Source organism: Bactrocera oleae, chromosome 2 (genome assembly GCF_042242935.1).
Source record: "Bactrocera oleae isolate idBacOlea1 chromosome 2, idBacOlea1, whole genome shotgun sequence".
NCBI lineage: Eukaryota > Metazoa > Arthropoda > Insecta > Diptera > Tephritidae > Bactrocera > Bactrocera oleae.
The window spans coordinates 17,947,968-17,962,682 of NC_091536.1; the positions used below are offsets into that span (position 1 = coordinate 17,947,968).

The 14,715-nt window shown below is 33.8% G+C and overlaps 1 protein-coding gene across 2 annotated transcripts in view; it reads left to right on the top strand.

Moving 5' to 3' along the window:
• Window positions 1–590: 590 nt before the first annotated feature.
• ss (spineless) overlaps window positions 591–14,715 on the top strand; it is a 90,617-nt gene continuing 76,492 nt past the window's right edge. For both annotated transcript variants that reach the window (XM_070110242.1, XM_070110239.1), the window contains exon 1: window positions 591–1,359. In XM_070110242.1, coding sequence (XP_069966343.1) covers window positions 1,304–1,359 — 56 coding nt within the window. In that variant the 5' untranslated portion in view covers window positions 591–1,303. The remainder of the gene's footprint in view (window positions 1,360–14,715) is intronic.

The window sequence follows — 14,715 nt, forward strand, 5'->3', positions numbered from 1 at the left end:
AAAAATTTAATTTTTCAAAAAACAAAAAATTTGGAAAAATATTGAGGTATACATTTTTTTGCTTTGATTTCTTTAAATTTTTTTAAACACTCTCCGGTTATTGTAGAAAAATATATTTTTTTTTGGAAATTTAGTGGGTGGAAAACTGAAAAAAAATTTCGAAACCGATGATATTTAGTTTCTAGCTATATATTATCTCAAAAAGTCAAAATATGAAATCTCAAAACACAGCCGCCGTTAAAGAAATGAGAAACAGTCTGTAGGAATAAAAAATCGTAAGAAAAAGTTTACATTTAGCATAAAAATTAAAAAACGCATAAATCGAAAAGGGTAAAATATTTTTTTTCCATATAGGTATATTATTGCTTTATTGAATTTTACTTGTCACTGAAATATTGTATTAGCGTCAAAACATACAGACTGATGCAGTTATGTTTTCTATTTATTAACCCATATTACCTCAAAGTAATAATCTTAAAAATATATTAACTCAAAACTTTAAAATGTTTTGAAAAAAAAATTCTGAAAAGTTTCAAAATCTTTTACATTTTTGCTTTTCATTGCATTACTTTGCAATGTTTTTTTTTTAAGTTAATTAATTTTTAAACAATACTCAAAAATTCCAGTAAATTCCAACAATTTATAATGACTTACTAATTAAATGCGAAGCAACAACAACAACTAGAAAATCGACAGCAAGTAAAAAAGACTGTAAAAAATATATAAAATCAATGAATATCAACCAATAAATCGTAGCCAATAAATAAAAGTTCAACACAGCAAAATAAATACATACATGTACAAAGTGATATGACAACAACAACAAATGAGATATATCTGTATGCCCAAAAAGTATTGAAAAATCACTTGCTAAGCGAATGTAGCTAAAAGCAGATTGCAACTGTAGATATAGCAAAAAAAAGGCGTCGTAACAAAAACAACAACAACCGCTAACAATACTAAAGCAACTGCTGAAAAAAGGCAGCCTTAGAAGCTGCAAAGTGTATTGGGTCGCGAGCTTATCTCTCAATAAGCAACATAAAGAGTAAAAAAACAAAGAAAACACACATAAATTGCCTCAAAGACACAGCCAACAATAAAACAGTGAATTTGAAGTGTGCGTGGAAGCAGAGCTTGCGGGAAGGTGAGACTTTGCAATTGCACCTTTTTCCGCTGTTGAAGCATCAACAGCAGAAGTGGTAGCAAACGCCGCCGCGCCTTTTTAAGAGGCGCTTGGGATCTGCAGCTACGCAGCGAGAACGCAGTCAAAACGGCGACCATAACGAATTCCTCGGCGTTAGCGATGAGCCAACTGGGCACCGTCTACGCGACAAAGCGTAGGCGACGCAATGGCAAAAGGTGAGTGGAGAAGCAAATCAGCTTACCATACATACTTATGTTTGGGTATATGAAATTTAGGAAGAAGAAAAAATAATTTAGATTTTCGTAAGACCTTTAGTTAGCTATAGTTATTAGAAAATAATAGCAAAACTTTAATATTTGCAACAATTTTAAAATACGTTAAATATACACAATAATTTTTTCAAGTGTAACTGACATTTTTTTTGCATATTTTTCATTGTATTTATAATTTTTTTTTGTTTTTTTTTTTAGCGTTTTCGCACTTGAAAGTGAAAAAATTAAAAAAAAAAAAAATTAATTTTAAGTTCAAATTTGTTTACAAAAGTTCCAAGTTTTCTTCCAAATCAAACAAATATAAGTATTTTGAAAATAAATATCTGCTTAATTGCAGATTAATCTTAAATGTTTTTAATCCTTTTTAATTTTTATAAAAAAAATGAATCTAATTTTGTTTTTAATAGAAATATTTAAAATAATTTTTATATTCTTCCGTTCACATGAAAATAATGTAATTAATTTGATATATTTTCTGTCTTTGAGTATTGCTTTCCATTGAGCATATATGTATGTATGTATGTTTTCTGCGCTAAAAATTATATTTTGTATTCGAACTTTATATAATATATAATATTAAGTTTGCCATGAAGTTTGTAATAAACAGTAGAGAACGTCGGATACCCTATAAAGTCTATACGAGTATATAAATGATCAGTGGGACGAGCTGAGCCGATTTAGCCATGTCGTCTGTCTGTATATACAGGAATTAGTGCCTCAGTTTTTCATATATCGTTCTGGTTTTTCCGTAGGAAGCTGCTAATTTGTCGGAACCACCAATATCGGACCAATATAGGTTATAGCTGCCATACAAACTCACCTATTAAAGTCAAGTCCTTGTTTGGAAAACTTTTTTATTTGACGAGATTATTGTCAAGAGACAACGATGCAATCTCCGTACAAATTATTCAGATCGCACCATTAAAGCATATAGCTGCCATACAAACTCACAGATCAACATCAAGTTACATATTGCATAAAATATATTCTTTTCTTATTAAGTAACCTTGATTCGACTTGTAGGTTGTTTATATCAAACCAAGTGGCTAAAAAGCACTGTTTTCTTATTTTATTTCGAAATTTGATGATTTAATGATTTGGAAAACTATTTTATTAAATTATAAATTGCGTTAGTTTCGCATTTTATCTTCATTTAAATACCATTTCTTTTTCAAAAAATAATTTAATACACTTTTTTGAAGCTGCTCTTTGTACAAGTTGCAATATCATAAACTTGAACAACAGATCACATGCATTCAATCAAGATAACTTCTGCATTACGAGTACAAGCACTTGCTTGATTTCACGCGCTTGATTGCTGGGAAGTGCGTGTGCGATGCTGCCGCTGTAGATAGACTCCGCCTTTATCTTATATTGATTTCAATCCGCGAGCAATTTTCATTTGACGGCCTTCTCGTTGCTTCTGGATGCTTCCGGCGCTAAGTGGCATGCCACCCGCTGCTTGCAACACCAACTATCAATCTACAACGCCTTCGTAATTGCAACTGATTGCAAAAAACAATCAAGACTTAGCATGAAAGAGTTGTTGCTTGAAGCGAGGCACAGCAAACGCTTAGCAGCGCGTACAGCAGCCGCTGTTGCCAACAAATTCTCACGTGGCGTGGCGTGGCTTTGACTGATTGCTGTATTTATTGGCAAATGTTTTGTTCGCTGTTTTTGCTGTTGTTGTTGCATAGATTGTATGGTGTTTTTATTTTGGCGCTCTGTCATTATTGGCGCGTAATGAGCGTTTAATAAATGGTAGCCATTTTCACGCTACCCACACTCGCGCTGCGCAGGAGCGGTTTTTTGTAAAAGTCCGCGATGTGCGTGTGTGTGTGCGTGTGATTAAGTCAACCTTTCCACTTGCTGGCAACGCATTAACACCCGCTTAATTGTATGCAATAAAAAAACTAGAAAATAAACGTTAAATTCGGCTGCACCGAAGCTATAATACCCTTCACAGCTGCATTTCTTATAGCATAAAAGGGTATAAAAAGATATTTATCTATTTATATTTATATATATATATATTTTGATCATCCGGTTTGTATGTAGCTGCCATAGTGATGCTATAGTGATCCCAACCGAACTATTTTTTTGGACATTGTACCGTTGTCTAAGATGACAATGTTTATCAATTTTCGTGAAGATACCTTGTCATATAGGAAAGTTTTTCATATAAGCACTTGATTCCGATCGTTCAGTTTGTTTGGCAGCTATATGCTACAGTGGTCCGATATCGACGGTTCTTACAAATAAGCAGTTTCTTGAGGAGAAACTAAAATGTGCAAAGTTTTAGAACGCCATCTCAAAAACAGTTTGTCACGCTGATCATTTATATAAATATACATATGTATGTATGTATGTTCTTTATAAGGTTTCCGACGTTTCCTTGTGGGTGTTACAAAATTCAAGGCAAACTTAATATACCTTGTTCGGGGTATAAAAATAAGTGGAAATGAATTTGGGGGTTTGGTATTAATACAAAAACAAGAACCAAAGCAACAACAACAGCGCATATTGTAAAGGATACAATATGTAAGCCTGTAGGCAAGCGCCTTTTATAAAAAATTGAAACTTTTTTATTTATAGTGTTGTTTTTGTTATCGTCCATATGTTTAATGATGTGTGATTGTTTTTGTGACAGTATTCATTTGTTTGATTTGCTAACAGCCTGGCTGATGGCTCGCTCGCCAAATTGCCTGGCAAATAGCCGCTACTGGGCGCTGCATTGTTCTCTCACTTGTAGTGGTTCCTGTTGTTGTGCCATATCTCATCTGCTCTGCCCAATGGGAGATTTTGTTTGCTGTCAGTTGACGCCACTTGAGATTTGTTTTGACTTTTCTGTTTGCAAGCTCATAAGTGCTGATTATTTAATATACACCGACAAAACCTTTATTTATGGTACATTTGAGTAGTTATGAATTAAGTTACGAACTGAAATTGATTATTTTTCATGTTTTGTGTTGACTTCAGCTTAGCTGGTGGCAAATGTTATTCATTTTTCTCCTTAATGGCTTCTTTAGTAGTCTGATCGCTCCCAGTGTGACCCGCTGACTAACTTCCTTTGTTAATATTTGCAGTATACTAGAAATAACTTTATTTATCGAATTTCTGGGATATTTTTTTTCTTTTGATACTTGCTTTTGCTATAATTTGCCTAATCCCCTATCTTGGATATCAGTTTTTGCATAATGATTTCCTGTATAGCACCCAATGAATTTTCCGTATCCGAATATCAATAATTTTAGCTTAAATTTTGGAGTTTTGAATAGTTGTAAATGTATGTCAGGTTGCATAAAGATCGTCGGGCTACTTTAAGTCTCTAGATTACTTTCAAATAGAGACTAAAAGTTGTGCGCGAACAGTAGATCTAAAACTCTACGCTTTCGGTATTCGTTGAAGTTTAAGTTTGCTGACTCTTGGAACTTCAGAAACGAATTTTGAATCCATTTAATCCATAGATATTATGTTCTATACCGAATGTTGCTTACAAATTTATCATAACCTATGAATTGAATTGCTTAGTGAGAAAACTATTATTTTTTTATTTCCGATAATCATAGTATAATATAACAATTGTATAAGAAGGTTTCACGTGAAAATATGAGTTCTGATAGAACTTTGAAGGTTCCCCCTTCTAAAAATTAAACTAAGAGTTTTTCTTATATTTGTATGCTGAACAGGGTGTATTAAGGTTACCACGATGTTTGTTACACCCAAAGAGAAACGTCGGAGAGCCTATAAAATATATATGTACATCTGTATAAATGACCAGCGTGACCAGCTGAGTCGATTTAGCTATATCCGACTGTCTGTATACAGAAAAACTAGTCCCTCAGTTTTTGAGATATTGATCTGAAATTCTGCTAACGTCCTTTTCTTACCAAGAAGCTACTCATTTGTCAGAACCTCTGATATCGGCCTATACTATAACTGTAGCATATAGCTGCCATACAACATGAATTATCAAAATCAAGTTTTTGTAAGGAAAAAACCGAGACTTACAAAGAGAAAATAAATATTGAAGGGGTTTGCGTTTTTATCACACGATTATGAATTTTGTATTGATGGTATAATCCATTATAAATCCAAGAAACAAGCACTTTTAATAGTGGAATTATTGAACTTGAAATGCAAAAATCTCAAAAACCATAAGTCAGCGGGAACTAAATGTATATACTTTCTTAATCTGTAGAACCACCATTCGCACATACTCATTTCAGCACGAAATTCGGAGATTGCTATTCCAAAATTTACCCAGGAAAAATTTCACAAGATATCTTCGCAAAATTTGGCATAAAATATTTTCTAAGGTGACGCTATAATATCCGAATAATTTTTTCAGATCGGACCACTATAGAATATAGGTGCCATATAAATTAAATTATTAAATCAAACTGAATTATCAATATCAAGTTCCTGTTTGGAAAACTTTTTTTGTAGAGATATCTTCTCGAAACTTGACATGAACTGTTGTTCACGGAAGCGGTACAATCTCCGAACAAATTGTTCAGATGGAGCAACTATAGCATAGTGAGTATTATAGCTGTCAAGGGTATTATAACTTCGGTGCAGCCGATGTTAACGTTTTTTCTTAATTTATGAGTATTTTATTGCTAAAATAATCGAAATTGAAATACATAAAAATTTCTTATAACCGGACCAAATATTTTTTTGATTTTAAGATCTGTAAAGTTTGAGGTTTAACAAAGGATTATGATTGAAATATAGTATCTTGGTTGCTGATTGTGAATGGTCGATTGTTTGAGAAAAAGAGTAAGCGTCAAGAGAAAGTTATTTTTGCAAAATTTTATATCCTGGAGCTATTTCAGCAGACGTTCTGAGTGCAAATTTCGGTGCCAATAATTTCGACTTTCAAAAAAAAAACATAAAAAAAAAATAAAAATATTAAATTATTGACTGATGTGCATTTAGGTCCGAGTATGGATGACTAAATAGCATCAAGTATGTAACTTAAGTGAACATTAAAGAATGTTCATCGCATTCCATACACGTCTCAAGGCATTAAATATTATAATTTTATAAGTTATTAGTTCTCTTGTGAACGCCAGACGTAAGATGTATATATACAAGAGTGTTTTCGTACAATTTTCCAGACTTATCAGCAGCTTGGCATCTGCCTCAAAGAACCCTCTCACTACATTTGTATGTATGTATATGTGTATTTATTTACTGAATATACAAAGTAGGCGAGTAGCCAACTTCTTCATTTAACCACACAACCACTAACCCTACTTTTGCTACTTGAGCAGCGACGATTTATGACTAAAATATGATATTAACGTTACAGCGCCTTTAAATATGCAATGCACTCACCATTAAACGATTTTCTTACTTCCTCTTCGCTCTCCTGCTTAACTATGCAACTGAAGCGCGTAATTGCGCGGCGAATAATCAACGAAAAAATTTGTTACAACAACAGTAATGAGAGATATTAATATAAACAAATAACAGCAACAGCAACAACAACAACAAGCTGCAGTAAAAACAACAACAAAAACTTTGCATATTTAATTAGCGCAAATATCGTTGCACAGTGTCGACGACAACAGCAGGTGTGTGGATTGGCGGAAAACTCCGCGGCATATCTACAAGCGGTTGGCAAAAACAATGCCACGCTGCACTTGCTTGCCGCCGCTCGTCACTCAACTCGCAATTATGTCAATAATCATTCTGGAGTGATCTACAAGCATCTGAAATGCAGCAGCGAGTAAAAATGGTTAATTTCCCGTTTCTCTTGTTGTTGCATACTTTGTTGCATTCAACGTGCGCGACAAGCGTAGCGCTGTATCGGCACAGTATGTACTTTGTGCTGCCACCTAAACGCTGAGTTTTAATAAAGCGCACTTGTTGTTTTCGTTTTTGATCCCAACGCGTTCGCAATTAGCTGCCATTGCGGCGGTAGGGGGAACCCGTCGTCGCGGCGTGTTTTTGTTTTTGTGTGCAAAAATGAGCGCGCACACATTTTTGCGAAAATTATGGTCAGTGAGCTCCGCTGTTGTTAATGCGCCACTGCATAATTTTTATGGATAATTTTTCACCTTGATGACTTCAATGTGTATGCGGTTTCCAGAGCGAGTATAAAGTAAAAAAAGTATTTACTTCGATTGTGTGAACAAAGCATATACAATATATATAATGTTTAAGTTATATGTAAATTTTTGTTTTAATTTTCTTTAAAAAAAATTTGTATACAAATTTTCCAAAAAATTAATGATATATATTTTTCATATAAAGGTGAATAAAATGCAGTAAACGATAAAAATATCTACAAGAGAATCCGCAGCTTTCTTTCTTTTGTACCGTCATTAATAAAGATAGTTGATCAGATTGTTGAATTTCTTCCTTTTTCGTTAGGTCTAAAACAACCAAAATAAACGGATACCTAGATGGCGCTGTTAACTTTATACGAATTACTTTATTTAATGAAACGATCTCAATTAGTTTTTATACACATTATAAAACTTAAAAACATATATATTATAAAACGAAAAAAAAATGTTCTTCGATGTTTAAATATGAACAAGAAATGTTACGAATCGAACAAGATGCTTTTATAACGCAATTAAATTGGCAAAAAAATTAGAGATATCCTAAAACAACCGTTTCATGAGATATTTTGTCCCATTTTTCTTTTAACTTTGTATATATTTCCACTGGTACCTCCTTTTTGTTAAATTATTATACATATATCATAAGAAAAGTTTAAAAAAAAAAATATTATTATAAAATAAACTGTATACGCGATCAATATTTTAATATTTGTATCGAAGGCCTTTGTTGGGTACCACGTACGCAATTATCTACACGATCTATGTAGATGTATGTTTATATATATGTTAGTCCACGTATGCAAGTTCGCCATGCTTGAGTGACGCAAAATTAGCCCACATACACCCGAGACACAAATAGCGTATGAGAGAACTTGCAGTGTCACCAAACCGGCGGCCTGCAATACTACTCCATAATTAAATGCTGCACACACCAGGCAGGCAACACATTCCCTTGCAATGCACATACATACATATGTATGTACATATTACCTATTTTCCTCTAACCTCCAACTGTTGGGTATCATTCACCATATCAATATCGCTCTGCTGACCGCTAGCGCTTTTGTTCGCTGCTTGTTGTTTTTGTTGTTATGTCTTTTTTTTTGCCACCATTACCGTCAGCATTGATGTGTGGCATCCACAATGACACTTCTATTCTAAATTTATGATAACTACAAAAAATGTTAAAACAAAAACAAAAAATATAAAAATAAATTGCATCAAAAAGAAACACAACAAAAAAATCGCAACGCTCGGTGTACGCTTTTGAAGCGCGGCCATTTGATAAGATCGATTGTTGTTGCGCAGTTATTGAAAGGGGTCGGGGGCTCTGAAGTGTTGTGAATATGCATACATTTGTAGGTGCTTTTAATACTTAAATGATAGATGACAGATATGCTTATAAAAATATGGCTACATTTAATTGTGTTTATTGTACAAAAACGATGGTATAGAGTGATTGTCCCTGGGTCACAAACCTTTTGACGACTTGACACACATATGCGCTATTATTGTTATGTTAAGTACTTTTCGTAATTATAAGAAAGCGATGGAAATGAAGTAGGAACAGACCAGTATTATTAATTTATTTCTGATTTTTTCGCTATATAATTTTTAAATATTATTCCGAGGCTAAATTGTGTTAAAAAAGGTTTATTTATCAGAGAAATGCTACTGTCAAAAAAAACTGCTTCAATTCGCCTAAGTGAAGTGAGAATGGCAAATCGAATATACAACTGGTAGAAGTCGCATAAATTGGCATAATTCATTGAAGGTGTAAGCAATTGTTGTGTTCAGCTTGTTAAATTTGTCGTTGCCTTCTTATAACAATTTTCCGATAGCAGATTCGAGTATAAAATCAGAGACTCCATCGTACAACATTCCTCGTCGTATCAGGGAAATGTGATTCCTATCTGCTCTCTTATGTACATCGGGTTATTAAACACTCTTAGAGGGTAGAAATAGATCGCATCGTAATATTCTAACCTCAAATTAAACAAGTTTCAGTTTTTTTTTGTTGAAAGTGTTTAGATTTTTTGTGTAACATAGGTTTGTAAGCACATTTGTTCAAAATAATAAATTATAATACCTAAAAAATAATAAATACTTAGCATTGCTTCATATCTAGGCCTTAGTATTATATGACAAATAAAGTGCTTTGGTTAAGTATATACACCTATATCTTTAAAATTATATACCAAGGTTCGAATATTACATTTTTAAATTTTCGTGATAATTTTGCATACACATGAACATAGGTGTCTGCCAAGAAACACTTATGCTCAACGAGAGTGTACGCTTCTGAAATTGAAATTTCAACAACTTAAAAAAAAAAAATTTCAAGTTCTAATAAAATATTCGCACGCAAACGCATCAAGGGAGCTGTAGAGCGGGTGGAAGAGCTGTGGAGCCGCAAGGTATTAAGCAGCAGGTAGTATTTAAAATAGTTTGTAGCAATAAAATTGAACGCAGTTAAGCTGACAAGCATAATAGCAAAAAAGCGACAACAATAAAAACTACGCAATCGTGGGAGGAATAAGCTTACACTAACATTTTGCACTGTCTTACCTTGCCTTGGTCGCAAGTGTTACTCACAACCGTTTTCCAAGGAGCTGAATGAAGCACACATCAACTTGAGAGAGTGTGCGTGTTACGCTGAAACATTAAGAAATTTAAGAGTGAATGTACATATGTATGTACTCGTATATAGATGAGTATTTAGCGCTTTGTTGCATGTGCGTGCTGCTTGCCGTTGGTGTGCAACACTTGCTTGCAACAATTTCTACTCGATTTTATTGCTTTTCTCTGCTGTGCGACTGAGGGGTAAGACAGAGTCTAAGCATATAAATTCTAGTATTATATAACTGTGTTGTACTCTTACATATGTAAGTACATAAGTACATAAGTACATATGTGCATATTTGTATATAGAACACTTGTATATAAGCGTATTTTGAGCTCCCTTTCAACAAGTAGATACTTAATTTGGTTTAATTTTTGTTCTTGTTTTTTGCTTTTTCCAATGGCACTCTCTGCCGTTTCGCTCTGCTGTCTTTAATGCTTTTCGCCGTTTAGCAAATTTGTTCGCAATTTTCATTGGTTTTTATTGCAAGCGCACTTTTTGAAGTGTAGTACCCTATTTTCAGAAATTTATGGAGCTTTAAATGTAAAATTATTACGACCGTGCAAGCTATAAAGTTCTACTCGACTATGCATTTAATTGTGGGAAGTAAATTTTTAAAGAAAAAACGATTTTTTCTGGATCTGGGAAAAATTTTGAACTCAATGAAAAAAAAAACCTTTTGAATTGAAAAACTCATAGTTTTGTAGGAAATTTACAGCTCTACAAAAATGGTTTCTCATAAAAAAAAAATGTTTTCTTCAGTAAATTTCCTATGAAACTGTAAGTATTGCAATACGTCAAACTTCAACAACAAAACCTATGAACCAAAATATTTTTTCAAGTAGTTGGAAGCGAACTATGATTTTTTTATCGAATAATAGGAAAAAAATAGAATACTGTAACGCGGAGGACTTTCCCGTTACAATTAAGAACTCATATTTGGAGAGATTTTCGTAGCGCTGTCTAATAACTTATTTTTCAGAGTACCAAGCGCACCCTCATGCCTATTTATTTAGTCTCCTGATTTTAAATTTTGGTTTCCAATTTGATTGAATTGGTTTGATCGTATGCAATTTATGTCGAATTTTTTTGTCTAGAAATCCACAAAACGGTAGACGATAAAGTGCGTAAATTGTAATGGGGTGATAATTTGGTATAAAGATTTATTGGGCTTAGGGCGAGGATAAATATCATTTTGGTAGCATTTAAATTATCGTATGGAGTTTTCCACACTAACACTGTTATTCCGTCCATTTCTTTTAAGCTATATTTATATTCTATGTTGAGCTTCATTTAAGTAATATTAAGGATTTAATTAATTGGAGACATTTTGAAAGCTTTATTCGAAATAATATCGGTTGCTGTGGATGATTTAAGTAATTATTCAATTAATTGATACATAAAAAATACCCTTATTTGATGTTCTTTTAGTGCTGTATTTTCTCGTATTTGATTTTATTAGAAAAATTTGTTTAAAAGGACCTCAAAAACGCTACCGCTTAGGAGTTTTTGAGTAACACAAAGGACGAATTTCTGTTCAAGCGAGATTCATCGAGTTTGGATCAACTCCCACGACCTAACCTGACCCAGAAAGTGGTTTTTATTAGAATGTAAGGTATTTTTTCATATTATCTGAACAAAAGTAATGTACATATATGTTATTTATACTATCAAGAATGTAGAAGTCGCAACAAACATAAACCTTACTGATTGTTAAAAAAAAATTTCTCCCGTCAGAATTTTTTTTTAATTTTTTGGGTTTTTTTCGAGTTACAGTCGAAATAAGATTTCCTTCTTATTATTTGAAATAAAAAAGAGAAGAGTGTGACATAAGAAGGTAGGTTTATACCAAATTTCATGAAAGAAAAAACATTTTTGTCCAAGATAAAAACAAATAACTCTAAAATATGATTTTTGAATTCTTCCCACAAACTTTGAAGTTATGTGAGAAAAGTCTTTTAACCAAAGTTATAGATATTTTCATTACCTATATCCTTACCTATCTTTATATCATTACCTATATCTTTGCCATATGAATTTTTTCTATAGGACTTGTAGTTTTAAACCCTTAAAAATTCATCTACGCACCTCCCCATCCTCCTCCCGACCACAGATTGCCAGTAAATTATATTTCTTTTCAATTTTGTTCTATTATTTGTTTTTTCCAATGGGTTTCAACCTACTAGAATTTCTTTCACTTTTAAACATTTCCAAAGGCTTCTGCACTGTTCTACAAGTATACCATATATAGGTATGTATATTATCCATATTTTTAATTCCAATAATATTCCAAATTATATCTATGTTATAGGAAAATATGTGTACCAAAAAGTATTTGTAAAACTGTAGTGGCTCACGAGTTTTCTAAATTTTATAGAAAACTTTTAAATATATTTCCAAATAGGCTCCAAGCGACCGCACCAATTATATATGAATTCGAAAAATCGATAAATTTTCGAAATTATACAACAAGTTGCTGAAAATTTAAATTGTTTACATAAACGTTCTTTTCAAAAAATTCTTACGAAATCTTTTAAAAGTGAGGAAGTTTGCCTTTATCGAATAATATTAGATTTCCCCCCTAAATGCGAAGAGAAAGTCGGACAAAACTTAACAACGCTATAATTTCCATATTAAATATTCATTTGGGTATGTGGTGTTCTAATCTGCTACGTTATGCGAGGTCACCCAGTCAACTTTGGAATACTAAAGCAAGTAAACTAAGCAAAATAAATCGTAAATCGCTCATTTGCTAAACGGAAAATAAAGAAAGCTGAGAAGCATTAACACAAAGCGGAGATAAATACAGTAAATAGACGTAAAGTTCCCCCATCTTAAATGAAACACAAACAATAGCATTGGTAGCTTACAGTTAGGCACACATACAGTTAAGCATACTCCATCCACCGAATGCTGCCCGAATGGAATGCAGTTTGTTTGAATGCATTGCAGTTTTGTGGTAAATTGCTGGTGGTGCGGAAGTGGCGCCTCAACGGCATTGGAAGTTTATATAGCAGACCACTTTGTATTGAATGTGTACTGGCTGGTGGGGAGACGGCTGGTGCAGGCATCAGACACTAGACAGGCTTCGATACGCCGCATTACGCAACGGTGTTAATTACCAACCGAACTAACTAACAACTGCCACTAAGCTGAAATAGCCAACTTAAAGTGAAGGCAAACAACAAAAGCAAAAAAGATAATGTAAATAGTAATGAAATCGGAAAAATTGTAGGAAAGCATAAGCAGATAGCGGTTGAAGGCGGCCGCAACGGGGCGACAGCTGCTATTAAACGCTGGCGTATTTTCATAGCAAATAAGCTTGCAAAGGCACATATATGTTTAGGTATATGTATGTATACCATGGCTGTATGGCTTACAAACTCAAGCGAAATCCACTTTTTAGCTAAAACAAAATTTACTTATTTACATACGTATATACAAGTATGGTATACTTAGCCGCCTCCAAGCCGTCGCGTCGTCATTGTTTGCGCTCTCCTGCTCTCCTGCATTTCACACCTGTTTAGTGTGGGTGTATACGAGCGCATAAGCATTTCAGCTGTCTTTCACCGTATTGTTGCTATTGTTGTAAGCCATTGTGAAAGCAGGACAGCCCGTCAAGCCGTCAAGCTGGCAGACCTTCGTTGGGGTCTAAACGCTGTGTCAGTCAAATGTAGTGAAGTGACTTTGGATTAATGAACCATTTTGTTTGCAACGGATTAGCGCCAGGTGTGGTTTGGCGGTGCGGTGGTGTATTGTTTTGGGTCGATTCGCGGGTGGGTCAGTGATTGAGACAAAAACCGTGCCAGAATAGGGGTGAAAGTGAAAGGATATGCAACTCATAAAAAAGTGCTGAGCGGTGTAGTGGTGTCTTATGGTGTATTCAGGGATTAAGTTAATTACAGTGGGGAGAAATCGTTTAAAATTAGAAAATCGAAGACAGTTTAGAAATTGTAGTATTAAAATACATCAAGCGTGACTTTTAAAGATTTTATTTAACTTCCTGAAGGAAATAAAGTGTTTAAAGAAGCGAAATACGAGACGGTCTGAAAAGTACTTAGTCAACAAAAAAAAACGGCAAGTTTTAGAAAATTTCTATTTATTTCTCAACAAACTCAGATCCAACTTTTTTGATCCGTTTCAAAAAATACGTTTACTGAAGTTCTACAAAGTTGGTCTTCTGCAAATTTCTGCTCGACTATGAATGACGTTTTTATGTTTAGCATCAAAAAAAAAAATGTCGTACCGAGCCAAATCTGAAAAACACTGCCGATGTGGCAGCAGTACGCAAGCTTGTTTAACCAATTACGCCTTAGTTACAGCGGAGGTTGTCATGGTTGAATATCACTTTTATCTTCGTTAATTGGGTCTATAATTCGGCGTCGAATCATCGCAATAATTCGGAATAGTAGACACCTGTGAGCATTTTTTGTTATCTTCCCAAAGCAGTGGTTATGGAGTCCAACTTATGAATCTCTGGAAACGGTGGCTGTCACTTTTCAGACTGATAGCACAGTCCGCGCCTTCTTTTAAGCAGGTTCGCCGGAGGAAGTCCACTGTTTTGACTCTTTCTTAATCTCTGGTGTGCCCCAATTG